Source organism: Salvelinus alpinus, chromosome 36 (assembly GCF_045679555.1).
Source record: "Salvelinus alpinus chromosome 36, SLU_Salpinus.1, whole genome shotgun sequence".
Classification (NCBI taxonomy): domain Eukaryota; kingdom Metazoa; phylum Chordata; class Actinopteri; order Salmoniformes; family Salmonidae; genus Salvelinus; species Salvelinus alpinus.
The window spans coordinates 7,992,743-8,011,122 of NC_092121.1; the positions used below are offsets into that span (position 1 = coordinate 7,992,743).

General features: G+C 43.7%; 1 protein-coding gene across 2 annotated transcripts in view; it reads right to left on the reverse strand.

Annotated features, from left to right (window-relative positions):
* Positions 1–285: 285 nt before the first annotated feature.
* LOC139565483 (caveolae-associated protein 1-like) overlaps positions 286–18,380 on the reverse strand; it is a 33,204-nt gene continuing 15,109 nt past the window's right edge. For both annotated transcript variants that reach the window (XM_071385872.1, XM_071385871.1), the window contains exon 3: positions 286–4,506. In XM_071385872.1, the coding sequence (XP_071241973.1) occupies positions 3,655–4,506 (852 nt within the window). In that variant the 3' untranslated portion in view covers positions 286–3,654. The remainder of the gene's footprint in view (positions 4,507–18,380) is intronic.

The window sequence follows — 18,380 nt, forward strand, 5'->3', positions numbered from 1 at the left end:
TGGGTCATTATAGTGCATTGTGAGACCAATAGCATAATTTGAGTGTCCCTTTTCAGCAGGGAAATAACAAGAGTAGAAACATTACTGAGGTTATGAGAATCATAGCAAGTCAGGTCACATGCTGTGAAAACCAAAAACCAATTCAAAGAAAATGAATGGCCTGTTTATCCCGGGTGACTAATCTGAGTGTAGTAATGGTCTATAATACAGCTGTACTGTCTGCACTTCACATAGCATTGGGTTGAACTTTGACACATTCAATCATCACAGTGGTAAAGTCTGGTGTAAATCATATAGCTTTTATTGATATATAAGTGGTTAGACAAAAATAGTCATTCAACAGAAAAAGCAAGCTTCATTATTAGATCTGTCATAAGAATAGTGGAAAATGGCAGTGCTCAGGACATATGTACAGTATCCTGCATGGTTGAGGTCAGTTGCATTTCAATTCCAGACAATTCAGGAAGTACACTGAAATTCCAATTATCTCAAATGCTTTTCAGTTAGGAACATTTGGAATTGGAATTTGGTTTACTTTCTGAATTTACTGGAATTTAAATGGAATTGGCTCCAACCCTGGTAACCTAGTTTGTCTGATCATTTTACAAAGAGCTGCATATTGACTGACAATGCTGTGAGACTACACTACATGGCAAATAAATTAAACAGTTGAAAGATGAGCAGTCACTGTTTGTATCTCCACTCTCTCCTGAAGAAGGCAGGAAATGCTATTAATCTCCTCGGTTAGTTGGGGGAGATGAGGGGTGTTTAGAGATGGTGGTAAACTTAGCTCGTGTTTGACAAAAACTTGGTCAATCTTTAATGTATCTGTGTTTTCAGTATTTACCTTGGCATTTATGTCATGAGAATCCATTTCAGCCTTGTAAAAAAATGAAGTAAACACAAAATATGAACTGCACAAAGAGGAATACCTTTGGTTGCTTTTTGACTGTATCATCTCTCCTTCTCTCTGCACTGACCTCTCGCTCCACATGATCACCCCCCCCCCTCTCTCTCACTCTCTGTCTCTCTCTCTCTCTATCTCTCTCTCACACACACACATCCTCTCTCTGTGTTCCGTCTCACTCTCCTCAGAGAAAGCACTCTCCTTAATCAGGATCCTGCCTCATTGATTATCCTAATGGTGTTCCACAGAGACCTCCCCTCCCTACCCCGGCTCCTTCATCAAGGTCGGTCAGACACAGAGAGCTATGGAGACACGTAGAAAAGCCTTCTGTAGCACTGTCTTTGAGCTAGGCCCTGTGTGCTTTCAGTCCTTCTGTACTTAGTCTCACTACTTTGTTTTCCAGAGGCATGTCTTGTAGGTAGAGAAAGAACACGAGACAACAGCTTTTAGCTTGTATTGCATTTACTGGTCTCACTTCACGTCAAACTCAAATAATCTATTCTAATCACCATCGTCTCCCTATATCAGACCCTTGCCAGACCACACAGGCACAAACAAGCTGACAAGTAATTCAAATAGACAGAGACTGAGGTCCAGGAACGGACATGTCCTTTTTTCTTTCACCTTTGTAACACTGCCATGTCATTCACAATCCCTTGTAATTTGCTGCCGGCACAAACAAAATTGGATAGCACTTACATTTCTATATGCCACTATAGACTTTCATTTAACTGTCACCTGGCACATTGACATGTGCTGGAGGGGTTCCTACAAGATTCTCTCCTTTTTCTCCCCACAATTACAGCACCCAATGCAGTGAAGTGCTGGATATATCCCGTCATTAGCTGTGGCCATGGTGATAGATTCAATAAGCAAGGCTCTGTCAATCTCAGATAGACTCCTCTTCCAGGAGAGAAGCCTCTGGAATAACAGTAATGTGGCAGGTTAACACAGTTATGTGTGTGCTTATTATAGCATATATGTACAGTACATGTATGATTCTTGTAGCACCTTGAGCATACATGCATACATTTGTACAATGTGTGTCAGTACAATTACATTTTTTAATGAACATTATCATGTAAGCACAGTGAGAGAAAAAACAGTGAAAAAAGTGAACTTCTACAGAACGATGGCACTAGGAACCTTTGATTAAAAGACGGCTCAAAATGTAATTCTCCTGTCATCAGTGACCAGCCTTAGTAACAACCAGGTAGTTTGGTCGTTACACTGGTAACTGAAAACTGAGAGAAATATAACTATTTTCCAGATATCACAATATAGTACAACTTAGAAACTTAATGAAACATTCTTTTTAAAAAAGGAAGGTAAAACTATGCAACTAAATTCAGATCTCTTTCCAGTCGTCACTAATCCTTCATCCTTCTCGTTCTCCATTTCAAAACAAAAAAATAGGATCGGTTGCAATCCTGTTTTTTACGTGAAAAACTTTAGAAATAATTAAAGAGAAGGATTACTTCACACGTCTGGCATCCATCAACCCCATGACATCATTTAAAGGTACACTAGTTTTTCCCTGATTGACTCAAGATTGCGGCTGAAACATTACACACGCACAAAAAAAAATCCATTTATGCCAATCACTGAGTCTCTTCCTCTTCTTTTTTAATATTGCATTTGCCGTGACCCTCCCCCTCAGTCCTCCAAGATGAAAACAATCAACCATTAGGGTCACACTGTTGATCAGAAATAAAAGCTTCATAGTGCTCCTCTAAGAAAAGTGAAAACTATCTTAATCTTTATCATGTTCTTATCTATCTCCTCCTTTCAGAACCACGACGTGTTGACAGAGCGTGTATGCCCACACTTACAGTAGAAAGCTGGCTGCTCAAAATGGCTGTGAGCATTTGTTTAACCGATCTGTAAACTCTTCAGTCAAGGAAAAGATGGTCCCCTGTGTCTCTCCCCATGCACGTTGAAACCATCTTTGGTGTTTCCAGTGTGTGCTCTTGCTCTTCATTTGTCAAACCGTAATTTCTCTGACCTGCACATCACATGACCACTGATCATCAAATAAGAAAATCTCAAGATACCACCACAACTGGGCACACACTGGCTGAATCAACTTTGTTTCCACATCATTTCAATGAAATCACATTGAACCAACGTGGAACAGATGTTGAATTGACGTCTGTGCCCAGTGGGGGATATTTCCATATACATTGTTATGTACTGTTTATCCTACGTTAGCAATTATTGTACATCAAATCACAATAGCAACTACTATTTATTCCCTTAGCATTGTGGTCATTCTATTTCAAAAACAACAACAACAACAACAAAATGATATCAACAAGCAATATCCCAGACTAGACCAACCAGAGTCATTCACAAACTAAAAGACAAGAAAATATGTAAGGAAGAAACAAAAATGCGGGGTTAAACTTTTTTTTTTTGTTGTCTAGAACAGCACATACTACATTGAAAGTAATTCCTGATGCATATTATTTTTTTCTCAAACAAGATGTATGTAGGCACGTTTGACTGTAAGTTGCTTTGGATAAAAGCATCTGCTAAATGGCATATTATGTCATTATAATTTTTATTATAAGATGAGTAGATTGTGAACATTGTCCCGACAGTCCTTATCATGCATGCTGTGTCACTGTCATCCAAATGTAGTATGTTTCTCTCCTCTTCTTTACTCTCCCCCTCTCTCTTCTCCTCTGTCTCCCCATCCCTCTATTGTATCATTCTTCTAATCCTGCTGGGCCCTGTAGACAGAGTTATTTGCTGGTTGTCTTCATGCTTGTCTTCACCACAGGGACCTTACTCTCCAGCCTGATCAGATGCTCTGCCACCTGGTCCTCAGCCACCTCCAGGAAAGCTGCCATCTCTGGGGTGTCTACTCTCACCAGCTCCTCCTCCTCTTCATCCAACTCCAGGACAGCAGCCATCTCTGGGGTGTCTACTACTCTCACCAGCTCCTCCACCTCCACGTCTCCCTCTCCCGCCTGCAGGGCCTCATTCTCGGCCACCTCCACCATCTCTGTGCCCTCTGTGTGCAACACTTCCACGTCTCCATCCCGGAACTTCTTCACGTGGAAGGTGAAGGGCGGCACGCGGTACACGGTCGTCTTGGAGCGGGCGTAGACGGTGTGGTCGGGGGTCAGAGACTTCTTCAACATCTCCTTGGAGCCCTTTAACTTCTCCTTCCGCTCCATGTTAGGGGTCATCTTGTTGCCCAGCTTGCCCATCTTCTTTTCCAGGCTATGCTTGGTCTTCTCCAGCTTGTCGTGAGTCTTCTGCCGGGTCTTCTCCAGGTTATCCCTGGTCTTCTGCTTGGTCTTTTCCAGGTTGTCCTTGGTCTTCTGCGCTCTCTTCTCCCTCTGCTCTTTGGAGAAGGCCTTCTTGATGTGGTCCACGCGCGCTTTGCTGGAGCGTTTTATCTTCTCCGCCCGGGACTCTTCGATGATCTCCTCGATCTCCACCTCTTCGTCTGAGTTGAGGCCAGTGAGCGCCGCCTCGCCCCCCTCCTCAGGGATCTGCTCCAGCCCCCCTTCCACAGAGCAGCCCTCAGCTACATTCTCTGCCACCTTGGATGACTTTAGAGAGGCTTTAGCGGCCTTATTCTCATCCTGTGAAGACACAAAGGAGAGAGTGGATGAGTAAACATACAAGATAAGTATGAACGTTTATGTTTAAGGCTACAGTTAGGGTCATAAAAACAGCAGCAGATCTTGTTTTGCAGCCAGCTGAAAGACTAGGACAGTATTACATTTTTTTTTTAAATTCTGTTTTATCATTTATATTTTATTCGTTTTCAAGCATAAGCTTGCAAAGACAGTATTAAATCTACCTCATTACATATCAGTACTCTGAGTGAGATAAGATGTTCCTATTCTAATGTGTTCATTCATAGGGAACAATGTGTTCACAGAATGGGATTTGTCCAATATATACCCACATTTTCAAATTGACTGCATGATTATAGAGGTTATATTGTAGTGTCACGTAAAAGCCTGAGGCTGAGAAAATGAATGAATATCAATTCATATGAATGTGGGCTCTGAGATGGAAATGAAATTTAAAATGTATGTGTATGATAAATTATTCATCTTCATGGCTTGCCTCAGATACGGAACTTTACATTTATCAGTCGCATAAAAAAATATATGAAACATGCCTGCTACTGTTGGCCAACCCCATCTAGTGGTCATACAATACAAACTGACCAACACTCCAAAATCAGCACAGACAATGAAATACTGTCCAGCCAATAGCACAGACTTTCCATATGTACCCTAGAATGAATGACTATGATACTTTAAATAAAGTCTGCCTGAAACCTCTGTTTGTATGTGAACCAGCAGACTGTGACTGGTGTAACATTTAAGAGTGAGATACTTTAGTCAGATTGAAAGTCACACTTTGTAAGCAGTGGGTTGTGGGAAAATATGTTTAATGGTAGAGTCAAATGCCTAGTTATGTGTCTCCCTACCGGTTGTGTGATAACCACATCAAAGGGTTAGGTATTAGGTAATGTAATACGCTTACTGAGATGAGCTGTAAAGAGGTAGGACAACCAGTGACATTGACATATGAAAGGTTGTAGGTATCCATCCTTACACTCACTAAGACTGAAAAGCCTATTAGAGAGACACAGAGAGTATGTATGTATGAGGTACACCAGGAGAACATTTACCACAGTTATCGCAATGATTCAGCGAGGTAGGAGTGTGCAGTAAAGTACTTTACCAATAGCAGGAAATGCTTCTGGCTCTAGTTGGCTCAGTATGCTAGTTTCATTATTAGACACCATACAAACCTGTATGACATCCTCTTTAAGTCTTTCACAAGCTGCTTGTGATTACACTTATTCTGTGTAATGAACATTTACCAAGTAGTTTGGCTGAGAAGACCCTGACACTAGTTTCTAGTATAACCAAAATAACTGCAAATGTTCTCAATATTTCCAATGGACTGGTTCAGACAGTCTTGCACTCCATCTAGGGGACAAGAAAGTTCTAGCAGCCTGTAAGGGGACGCTACATCAGATATGGCATTGTCTGTTCATAAAACCAGTACTTCACACTGAGATTCACAAACTCACTCAACGTCCCAGTGATGATGTTTTCACAACGTTAGAGAAATGTTGTATTATTGGATATCCACTGAGGGAGACCAGGAATATGCAGAGGATGTTATCCATCAAATCCAATTTTGTTGGTCACATACACATGGTTAGCAGATGTTAATGCGAGTGTAGCGAAATGCTTGTGCTTCTAGTTCCGACCACGCAGTAATATCTAACAAGTAATCTAACAATTTCACAACTACCTTTTACACACAAGTGTAAAGGAATGAATAAGAATATGTACATATAAATATATGGATGAGCGATGGCCGAACGGCATAGACAAGATGCAGTAGATGGTATAGAGTACAGTATACATATGAGATGAGTAATATTGGGTATGTAAACATTATATAAAGTGGCATTGTTTAAAATGACTAGTGATACATTTATTACATCCAATTTTTAATTATTAAAGTGGCTAGAGATTTGAGTCAGTATGTTGGCAGCAGCCACTCAATGTTAGTGATGGCTGTTTAACAGTCTGATGACCTTGAGATAGAAGCTGTTTTTCAGTCTCTCGTCCCAGCTTTGATGCACCTGTACTGACCTCGCCTTCTGGATGATAGTGGGGTGAACAGGCAGTGGCTCGGGTGGTTGTCCTTGATGATCTTTTTGGCCTTCCTGTGACATCGGGTGGTGTAGGTGTCCTGGAGGGCAGGTAGTTTGCCCCCGGGGATGCGTTGTGCAGACCTTACTACCCTCTGGAGAGCCTTACGGTTGTGGGCGGAGCAATTGCCGTACCAGGCGGTGATACAGCCCGACAGGATGCTCTCGATTGTGCATCTGTAAAAGTTTGTTTGTGTTTTTGGTAACAAGCCAAATTTCTTCAGCCTCTTGAGGTTGAAGAGACACTGTTGCGCCTTCTTCACCACGCTGTCTGTGTGGGTGGACCATTTCAGTTTGTCCACCTTCTCCACTACTGTCCCGTCGATGTGGATATGGGGGTGCTCCCTCTGCTGTTTCCTGAAGTCCACGATCATCTCCTTTGTTCTGTTGACGTTGAGTGTGAGGTTATTTTCCTGACACCACACTCTGAGGGCCCTCACCTCCTCCCTGTAGGCCGTCTCGTCGTTGTTGGGAATCAAGCCTACCACTGGAGTGTCGTCTGCAAACATGATGATTGAGTTGGAGGTGTGCATGGCCACGCAGTCCTGGGTGAACAGGGAGTACAGGAGAGGGCTGAGAACGCACCCTTGTGGTGCCCCAGTGTTGAGGATCAGTGGGGTGGAGATGTTGTTTCCTACCCTCACCACCTGGGGGCATCCCGTCAGAAACTCCAGGACCCAGTTGCACAGGGCAGGGTTCAGACCCAGGGCCTCAAGCTTAATGATGAGCTTGGAGGCTATTATGGTGTTGAATGCTGAGCTGTAGTCAATGAACAGCATTCTTACATAGGTATTCCTCTTGTCCAGGTGAGACAGGTCAGTGTGCAGTGTGATGGCGATTGCATCGTCTGTGGACCTATTGGGACGGTAAGCAAATTGGAGTGGGTCTAGGGTGTCAGGTAGGGTGGAGGTGATATGATCCTTGACTAGTCTCTCAAAGCACTTCATGATGACGGAAGTGAGTGCTACAAGGAGATAGACGTTTAGCTCAGTTACCTTAGCTTTCTTGGGAACAGGAACAATGGTGGCCCTCTTGTAGCATGTGGGAACAGCAGACTGGGTTAGGGATTGATTGAATATGTCCGTAAACACACCAGGCAGCTGGTCTGCGCATGCTCTGAGGACGCGGCTAGGGATGCTGTCTGGGCCGGCAGCCTTGCGAGGGTTAACACGTTTAAAATGTTTTACTCACTTTGGCTGCGGCGAAGGAGAGCCGGCAGGTTTTGGTAGCGGGCCGTGTCGGTGGCACTGTATTGTCCTCAAACTGACCTCCTAATGCCCTATGCTAATCCTAGCATGCCCCTCTGACCCTGCATGCCATAGAGATAGCTATGGCTTTGTTGTCACTGCCCCGCCCTGTCCCATCATAGCACTGCGCACCTCACACATCACACATAACACATAACATTTACTCTATGCACACTCATAAGACTATATATACACTCACACACACACTACACTACACTACAGACCCCCACACACACACACACACACACCCTTTAACACTCAACATATGCTGTTGCTACTCTGTTCTTTAATTTAGTCTTATTATTATCTATCCCGATGCTTAGGCACTTTACCCTGCCTGCATGTACATACAGTTGAAGTCGGAAGTTTACATATACTTAGGTTGGAGTCATTAAAACTCGTTTCTTGTTTTAACAAACTATAGTTTTGGCAAGTCGGTTAGGACATCTACTTTGTGCATGACGCAAGTAATTTTTCCAACAATTGTTTACAGACAGATTATTTCACTTGTAATTCACTGTATCACAATTCCAGTGTGTCAGAAGTTTACATACACTAAGTTGACTGTGCCTTTAAACAGGCCTACCTTCAAACTCAGTGCCTCTTTGCTTGAAATCATGGGAAATTCAAAAGAAATCAGCCAAGACCTCAGAAAACAAATTGTAGACCTCCACAAGTCTGGTTCATCATTGGGAGCGATTTCCAAACGTCTGAAGGTACCACGTTCATCTGTACAAACAATAGTACGCAAGTATAAACACCATGGGAGCACGCAGCCGTCATACCGCTCAGGAAGGAGATGCTTTCTGTCTCTTAGAGATGAACGTACTTTGGTGTGAAAAGTGCAAATCAATCCCAGAACAACAGCAAAGGACCTTGTGAAGATGCTGGAGGAAACAGGTACAAAAGTAACTATATCTACAGTAAAACGAGTCCTATATAAACATAACCTGAAAGGCTGCTCAGCAAGCAAGGAAGCCACTGCTCCAAAACCGCCATAAAAAAGCCAGACTACGGTTTGCAACTGCACATGGGGACAAAGATCGTACCTCCACAAGTCTGGTTCATCATTGGGAGCGGTTTCCAAACGTCTGAAGGTACCACGTTCAAACTAAACATGGCGGTGTTCACCTTAGCAATCTCACTAGGATAAAGACCTCCTCTATTCCTGCCATTATTGAAAGAGATCGTGATACCTCACATCTCAAAATAGGGCTACTTAATGTTAGATCCCTCACTTCAAAGGCAGTTATAGTCAATGAACTAATCACTGATCATAATCTTGATGTGATTGGCCTGACTGAAACATGGCTTAAGCCTGATGAATTTACTGTGTTAAATGAGGCCTCACCTCTTGGTTACACTAGTGACCATATCCCCCGTGCATCCCGCAAAGGCGGAGGTGTTGCTAACATTTACGATAGCAAATGTCAATTTACAAAAAAATAAATGACGTTTTCGTCTTTTGAGCTTCTAGTCATGAAATCTATGCAGCCTACTCAATCACTTTTTATAGCTACTGTTTACAGGCCTCCTGGGCCATATACAGCGTTCCTCACTGAGTTCCCTGAATTCCTATCGGACCTTGTAGTCATAGCAGATAATATTCACATTTTTGGTGATTTTAATATTCACATGGAAAAGTCCACAGACCCACTCCAAAAGGCTTTCGGAGCCATCATCGACTCAGTGGGTTTTGTCCAACATGTCTCTGGACCTACTCACTGCCACAGTCATACTCTGGACCTAGTTTTGTCACATGGAATAAATGTTGTAGATCTTAATGTTTTTCCTCATAATCCTGGACTATCGGACCACCATTTTATTACGTTTGCAATCGCAACAAATAATCTGCTCAGACCCCAACCAAGGAGCATCAAAAGTCGTGCTATAAATTCTCAGACAACACAAAGATTCCTTGATGCCCTTCCAGACTCCCTCTGCCTACCCAAGGACGTCAGAGGACAAAAATCAGTTAACCACCTAACTGAGGAACTCAATTTAACCTTGCGCAATACCCTAGATGCTGTTGCACCCCTAAAAACTAAAAACATTTGTCATAAGAAACTAGCTCCCTGGTATACAGAAAATACCCGAGCTCTGAAGCAAGCTTCCAGAAAATTGGAACGGAAATGGCGCCACACCAAAACTGGAAGTCTTCCGACTAGCTTGGAAAGACAGTACCGTGCAGTATCGAAGAGCCCTCAATGCTGCTCGATCATCCTATTTTTCCAACTTAATTGAGGAAAATAAGAACAATCCGAAATTTATTTTTGATACTGTCGCAAAGCTAACTAAAAAGCAGCATTCCCCAAGTGAGGATGGCTTTCACTTCAGCAGTAATAAATTCCTGAACTTCTTTGAGGAAAAGATGATGATCATTAGAAAGAAAATTACGGACTCCTCTTTAAATCTGCGTATTCCTCCAAAGCTCAGCTGTCCTGAGTCTGTACAACTCTGCCAGGACCTAGGATCAAGAGAGACACTCAAGTGTTTTAGTACTATATCTCTTGACACAATGATGAAAATAATCATGGCCTCTAAACCTTCAAGCTGCATACTGGACCCTATTCCAACTAAACTACTGAAAGAGCTGCTTCCTGTGCTTGGCCCTCCTATGTTGAACATAATAAACGGCTCTCTATCCACCGGATGTGTACCAAACTCACTAAAAGTGGCAGTAATAAAGCCTCTCTTGAAAAAGCCAAACCTTGACCCAGAAAATATAAAAAACTATCAGCCAATATCGAATCTTCCATTCCGCTCAAAATTTTTAGAAAAAGCTGTTGCACTGCAACTCACTGCCTTCCTGAAGACAAACAATGTATACGAAATGCTTCAGTCTGGTTTTAGACCCCATCATAGCACTGAGACTGCACTTGTGAAGGTGGTAAATGACCTTTTAATGGCGTCAGACCGAGGCTCTGCATCTGTCCTCGTGCTCCTAGACCTTAGTGCTGCCTTTGATACCATCGATCACCACATTCTTTTGGAGAGATTGGAAACCCAAATTGGTCTACACGGACAAGTTCTGGCTTGGTTTAGATCTTATCTGTCGGAAAGATATCAGTTTGTCTCTGTGAATGGTTTGTCCTCTGACAAATCAACTGTACATTTCGGTGGTCCTCAAGGTTCTGTTTTAGGACCACTATTGTTTTCACTATATATTTTACCTCTTGGGGATGTCATTCGAAAACATAATGTTAACTTTCACTGCTATGCGGATGACACACAGCTGTACATTTCAATGAAACATGGTGAAGCCCCAAAATTGTCCTCGCTAGAAGCCTGTGTTTCAGACATAAGGAAGTGGATGGCTGCAAACTATCTACTTTTAAACTCGGACAAAACAGAGATGCTTGTTCTAGGTCCCAAGAAACAAAGAAATCTTCTGTTGAATCTGACAATTAATCTTGATGGTTGTAAAGTCGTCTCAAATAAAACTGTGAAGGACCTCGGCGTTACTCTGGACCCTGATCTCTCTTTTGACGAACATATCAAGACTGTTTTAAGGACAGCTTTTTTCCATCTACGTAACATTGCAAAAATCAGAAACTTTCTGTCCAAAAATGATGCAGAAAAATGTATCCATGCTTTGTTACTTCTAGGTTAGACTACTGCAATGCTCTACTTTCCGGCTACCCGGATAAAGCACTAAATAAACTTCAGTTAGTGCTAAATACGGCTGCTAGAATCCTGACTAGAACCAAAAAATTTGATCATATTACTCCAGTGCTAGCCTCCCTACACTGGCTTCCTGTTAAGGCAAGGGCTGATTTCAAGGTTTTACTGCTAACCTACAAAGCATTACATGGGCTTGCTCCTACCTATCTTTCCGATTTGGTCCTGCCGTACATACCTACACGTACGCTACGGTCACAAGACGCAGGCCTCCTAATTGTCCCTAGAATTTCTAAGCAAACAGCTGGAGGCAGGGCTTTCTCCTATAGATCTCAATTGTTATGGAATGGTCTGCCTACCCATGTAAGAGACGCAGACTCGGTCTCAACTTTTAAGTCTTTACTGAAGACTCATCTCTTCAGTGGGTCATATGATTGAGTGTAGTCTGGCCCAGGAGTGTGAAGGTGAACGGAAAGGCTCTGGAGCAACGAACCACCCTTGCTGTCTCTGCCTGGCCGGTTCCCCTCTCTCCAATGGGATTCTCTGCCTCTAACCCTATTACAGGGGCTGAGTCACTGGCTTACTGGGACTCTTTCATGCCGTCCCTAGGAGGGGTGCGTCACTTGAGTGGGTTGAGTCACTGACGTGATCTTCCTGTCTGGGTTGGCGCCCCCCCTTGTGTTGTGCCATGGCGGAGATCTTTGTGGGCTATACTCGGCCTTGTCTCAGGATGGTAAGTTGGTGGTTGAAGATATCCCTCTAGTGGTGTGGGACCTGTGCTTTGGCAAAGTGGGTGGGGTTATATCCTCCTGTTTGGCCCTGTCCGGGGGTATCATAGGATGGGGCCACAGTGTCTCCTGACCCCTCCTGTCTCAGCCTCCAGTATTTATGCTGCAGTAGTTTATGTGTTGGGGGGCTAGGGTCAGTTTGTTATATCTGGAGTACTTCTCCTGTCTTATCCGGTGTCCTGTGTGAATTTAAGTATGCTCTCTCTAATTCTCTCTTTCTTTCTCTCTCTCGGAGGACCTGAGCCCTAGGACCATGCCTCAGGACTACCTGTCCACCTGGCCGTGCTGCTGCTCCAGTTTCAACTGTTCTGCCTGCGGCTATGGAACCCTGACCTGTTCACCGGACGTGCCACCTGTCCCAGACCTGCTGTTTTCAACTCTCTAGAGACCGCAGGAGCGGTAGAGATACTCTTAATGATCGGCTATGAAAAGCCAACTGACATTTACTCCTGAGGTGCTGACTTGCTGCACCCTCGACAACTACTGTGATTATTATTATTTGACCATGCTGGTCATTTATGAACATTTGAAACATCTTGGCCATGTTCTGTTATAATCTCCACCCGGCACAGCCAGAAGAGGACTGGCCACCCCTCATAGCCTGGTTCCTCTCTAGGTTTCTTCCTAGGTTTTGGCCTTTCTAGGGAGTTTTTCCTAGCCACCGTGCTTCTACACCTGCATTGCTTGCTGTTTGGGGTTTTAGGCTGGGTTTCTGTACAGCACTTTGAGATATCAGCTGATGTACGAAGGGCTATATAAATACATTTGATTTGATTTGATACTTTTTGTAGAAATGTCCTCTGATCTGATGAAACAAAAATAGAAGTGTTTGGGGATAATGACCATCGTTATGTTTGGAGGAAAAAGGGGGAGGCTTGCAAGCCAAAGAACACCATCCCAACCATGAAGCACTGGGGTGGCAGCATCATGTTGTGGGGGTGCTTTGCTGCAGAAGGGACTGGTGCACTTCACAAAATCGATGGCATCATGAGGGTGGAAAATTATGTGGATATATTGAAGTAACATTTCAAGACATCAGTCAGGAAGTTAAATCTTGGTCGCAAATGGACAATGACCCCAAGCATGCTTTTCAAAGTTGTCGCAAAATGGCTTAAGGACAACAAAGTCAAGGTATTGGAGTGGCCATCACAAAGCCCTGACCTATAGAAAATGTGTGGGCAGAACTGAAAAAGCGTGTGCGAGCAAGGAGGCCTTACAAACCTGACTCAGTTACACCAGCTCTGTCAGGAGGAATGGGCCAAAATTCTTGTGGAAGGCTACTTGAAATGTTTGACCCAAGTTAAATAATTTAATAGCAATGCTACCAAATACTAATTGAGTGTATGTAAACTTCTGACCCACTGGAAATGTGATGAAAGAAATAAAAGCTGAAATAAATCATTCTCTCTACTATTATTCTGACATTTCACATTCTTAAAATAAAGTGGTGATCCTAACTGACCTAAAACAGGGAATTTTTACCAGGATTAAGTCTCAGGAATTGTGAAAAACTGAGTTTAAATGTATTTGTCTAAGGTGTATGTAAACTTCCGACTTCAACTGTATCTACCTCAATTACCTTGTTGATCTGGTACTGGTACTCCCTCTATATAGCTCCATTCTTGTGTATTTTATTTGATTCCTCGTGTTACTGTTCCTCGTGTTACCATGTGACTTATAACATTTTATTTAAATTTGACTTTCACGCATTATGAAAAATTATATAGTATCACTTATCTCGTCAGGTGTCTCTTGCTTCTCTCTCGCTCTCTCTCCGTCTCTCTCTCTCTCTCTAAACTCTTTCACCCTGTCTCTCTCAACAATCTCTCTCTCTCTAAACTCTTTCACCCTGTCTCTCTCAACAATCTCTCTGTCTCTGTACACACTGTCCAGATTTAATGTTGGGAAATTGGCCCAGTCCTGAGTGTCTGCGCTGAGTCACTTTTACCTCTCCTCTGCCGTGTGTGTGGGTGTGTGGGATCTCACATTGAGAGCATTGTAGGGAATGGGAATAGGTCGGCTTGTAATCAGGGAGTGAAACAATCACAACTGAGTCTGTGTTATGACACTGATGGTTGGTGAGCTCATCTCTGATGTGGTTTTATGAGGTGTGTGTGAGGTATGTTTTTTTAATTTTTTTTTTTAGAAAATTTGTTTTACCCCTTTTTCATGGTATCCAATTGGTAGTTACAGTCTTGTATGGACTCGGGAGAGGCGGAGGTCGAGAGCCGTGCGTCTTCCGAAACACGACCCAGCCAAGCCGCACTGCTTCTTGACACAATGCCCACTTAACCCGGAAGCCAGCCGCACCAATGTGTTGGAGGAAACACCGTACACCTGGCGACCGTGTCAGCATGCACTGCGCCCGGCCCGCCACAGGAGTCGCTAGTGCGACCAAACCCTCCCCTAACCCAGACGACGCTGGGCCAATTGTGCACCGCCCCATGGGTCTCCCAAAGCAACATTCCCCTGACGCTTTCTATTTGTTTACATCATAGTTCAAACAAGCGGCTCGGGTTCACAGCTCATGCAAAGCCAAGGCTTTTTATGATGGCTTTCATTACTCTTGTACCGGGGGAGATGTGAGTGTTTTTTGCAATGATGAGATACATTTAAAAAGTAGTTGACTAGAGCAGCGCTGTTGAACAGGATAATGTGATGTTCAAGCCTGCAACATATGTCCTGGGACAAATCATTTGTGATTTTGAATTCCGTACTTTGGTTTATTCTGACATACTGAACATCATACCTTATCACTGCCAGGCAGATAGTATGTTCATACGTTTCATATACTGTATTTTTGCATCAGCATTAACCAATACCACACCCTCCCCACACCCTCACAATGGTGCAAGTGGAACCTATCATAAAATGACCATCGCTTCCTTATCTGGTGCTGTGTCCTACTCGGCCTGCAGTGTGTGTGTTTATTTCGGGCTCGCCTTTCCCTCTCTCCGGATTCCATCCACCATTCCCTGGCTACTAGCCACTGTAACATTCTGCCCCCTCCCCTCCTAGCCTCTCCTCCCAGTCCTCAACAGGGCAACAGATAAACATAGGATCATGTCACCACGGCAACAACCATTGTGGAACATCGCCCCTGGTGGGGTGTGAAGCTAAGCCTGATAAATGACTATGGAGGATGATGAACCCCCCCATGCGACACCATCGGAGGACCTACTGTACTACCACGCTACTGTTCTATGGGACAGATTAGATTCAGAACATAACTGTCGTCATCATACTATTATCAACAGTCTTGCTACAGCTAAACAGTACATTACATGACCCCTAAGCAGCATGTTGGCCCGGCCTACCACTGATTCCATTGGGGTGATGTAATAAGTTGATGGGTGCCTCGCCCACCTCGGTACAAAGCCACATAGAAACGTAGAGAACAAATTGAGAGGGCAGAGTTCTCTGATGCCATGGGGCCTGGTCTATGTCTAGACCAGGCCCCATCAAAAAGCTCTTTCCCCCAACCAGCCCCTGGTTCTTCCAGAGTCAGACCCTGTTGACTCTCAGAACCTTCACTCAGAGCCTCACTGCAGAATAACAATCAGGAGCTGTGAAGTCTGGAACAGGAAGAGGCTGCAGCCAATGGAAAAACTGTTCAGCCGGGCATTCTGGGAAAGGCTGAAGTCATACAAACGTAGGATGTTACATCATTGAGGGCATCGCCATCTCCTGTGTCGGGGTGGTGCCCTGACGCAGCCTGATTAAAATCATGTAGGTAAGGAAATGCACGTCTTCGCGGCCATCAGTAGCTCTCCCTGTGTGTGATTAATGAGCGAGAGAGGGAACGGACCGAGGGAAAGAGTGAGGACGGAGATGGAAACTCCATGAGTGTCCCTGTGTTACCCTCCTCTCTCCTCCCACTCTAGCCGTGGAAAAGTCTGGTCTACATGTGAGTGTGTACGCTACTATGCTTGAAGGAGTGCCTGTGGAGAATGTGGTTGGTTGAGTGTGTGTGAGTCTTCACAGAAAGAAAGGGGGAGCTCTGTTTGTTAGTGTCTCTTACTTTGCATCGAAAGGTAGAGTGGCCTGGGGGGGCTGAATTACTAGCTCATGGAAAAGCTGGCAGATGGTGGAGATTTAGCACTGGTTACACTGTGTGTGTGTGTGTGTGTGTGTGTGTGTGTGTGTGTGTGTGTGTGTGTGTGTGTGTGTGTGTGTGTGTGTGTGTGTGTGTGTGTGTGTGTGTGTGTGTGTGTGTGTGTGTGTGTGTGTGTGTGTGTGTGTGTGTGTGTGTGTGTGTGTGTGTGTGTGTGTGTGTGTGTGTGTGTGTGTGTGTGTGTGTGTGTGTGTGTGTGTGTGTGTCACGATCGTCTTGATATGAGTGAGAGGACCAAGGCGCAGCATGATATGAATACATCTTCTTTTTATTATATAGAAGACGGAACACGAAACACTTATTCAAACTAACAAACGACCGTGAAACTACAAACGCAAGTGCACACACAAACTACTTACGTTCGACATAGACTAGACATATACAATGACCCACAACAGCTAAAGCCTATGGCTGTCTTAAATATGGCTCCCAATCAGAGACAACAGTAACCAGCTGTCTCTAATTGGGAACCCATTCAGGCAACCATAGACTTTCCTAGACAACTACACACAACACTAAACCATCTATACTCCTTAACCCTCTAAACCATACAACCCCCTAGACAATACAAAAACACATACTTCATGATGTCACACCCTGACCTGACTAAAATAATAATGAACACAAAGATAACTAAGGCCAGGGTGTGACAGTGTGTGTGTGTGTGTGTGTGTGTGTGTGTGTGTGTGTGTGTGTGTGTGGCACACGCATGTTTGTGTGTATGTGGAACAAGAGTGTCTGTAAATCTCTATATGCATTACTGTGTGTGTTTGTGTACAGTGTGTGTTGGCTATGCCAGTGTATCCTATGCAGGGTGCTGAGTACAGGCAAGTCGACATCTGTCTATTGCTCATGAGTCGTCTCTCTGAGGGAAACACTCCCTAGGAGGTATTCTGAAAATACACAAACCAGCCTGAGGCCCAGAGAACACAGTAAACAAGTCATACATTCTACTGACTGAGAATGAAATAACAGAGAGAGTGTGTGTATGTGTGAGAGAGAGAGAGCAAGAGAGGAGAGAGAGAGTGAATGAGAGAGAGAGAGTCTGTGGATGTATGAGAGTGAGAGAGAGAGAGGTATGAGAAGAAAAGTAGAAGGTACAGTGGTAAACAGGCCTCTTAACATTTAAAGTCTTGCAGTCCCATCGATGCTACATGAGGCCTATCCTGTTTTGGCATCTGAATGCAGCGTTTTACTATTAAAACCTTAAAAGGCTTTCTAGTTTGGTTATTTTTCTCTGAAGGTGAGTGTTCTGCCTCTGACTCATAGGCACTGGGGATCATTCTTAACCACACATTAGTTGCCATGGACGACAACAGAGCAAACAGTTGTCCAAACCACAGCTAAAAACTACAGCAGCTATGGCTATAAGGGCACTATGGTGTCTCTTTCTTCTCCTAGCCAGCCCAGGGCCCCTTTTCTGCAACACAAAGCCCCACTCTCAGACTCTCTCTCCTTAGATATCAGTCACAGTCCTATGACATCAGCATTTTATAACGTCAATTAAATAAACCTAATATTAATGTCTGTCTGTCTTTCATGACCTATCAAAAATGTCATGTGGATTTGATAATTGTTGTAGATAAGGAATGCCACAGACCAAATTGTATTGTAAATTACCGTCCATGCCCTTTTGGATGGAACTGAAGGTTTTCACAACAAACGTTTGGGACATGTTCGATTAGGACATGTTTGGATGACATTAGGATTGATGCCAACCCTTTACTCTGGTACCCTCCCACATGCATCAGGTATTTTCACAAGAACAGGAGAACAAGAGAGGAAGCCTAGTGAGGTAAGAAGAGCTACTTGGGTTTTACTAGACAATGGACGTCTACCTACAGATGTAGGATCTTATTATGAGCCAGTTCGCTACACCAGGAAAATAATCCTGCCGCAACAGTAAATGTGAATTATTATATGGATTATAATGAATTTACATTTTTTTGTAGGGGTTGATACATTTTTCGTTAGGGAAAATCAAGTCTGACATTTT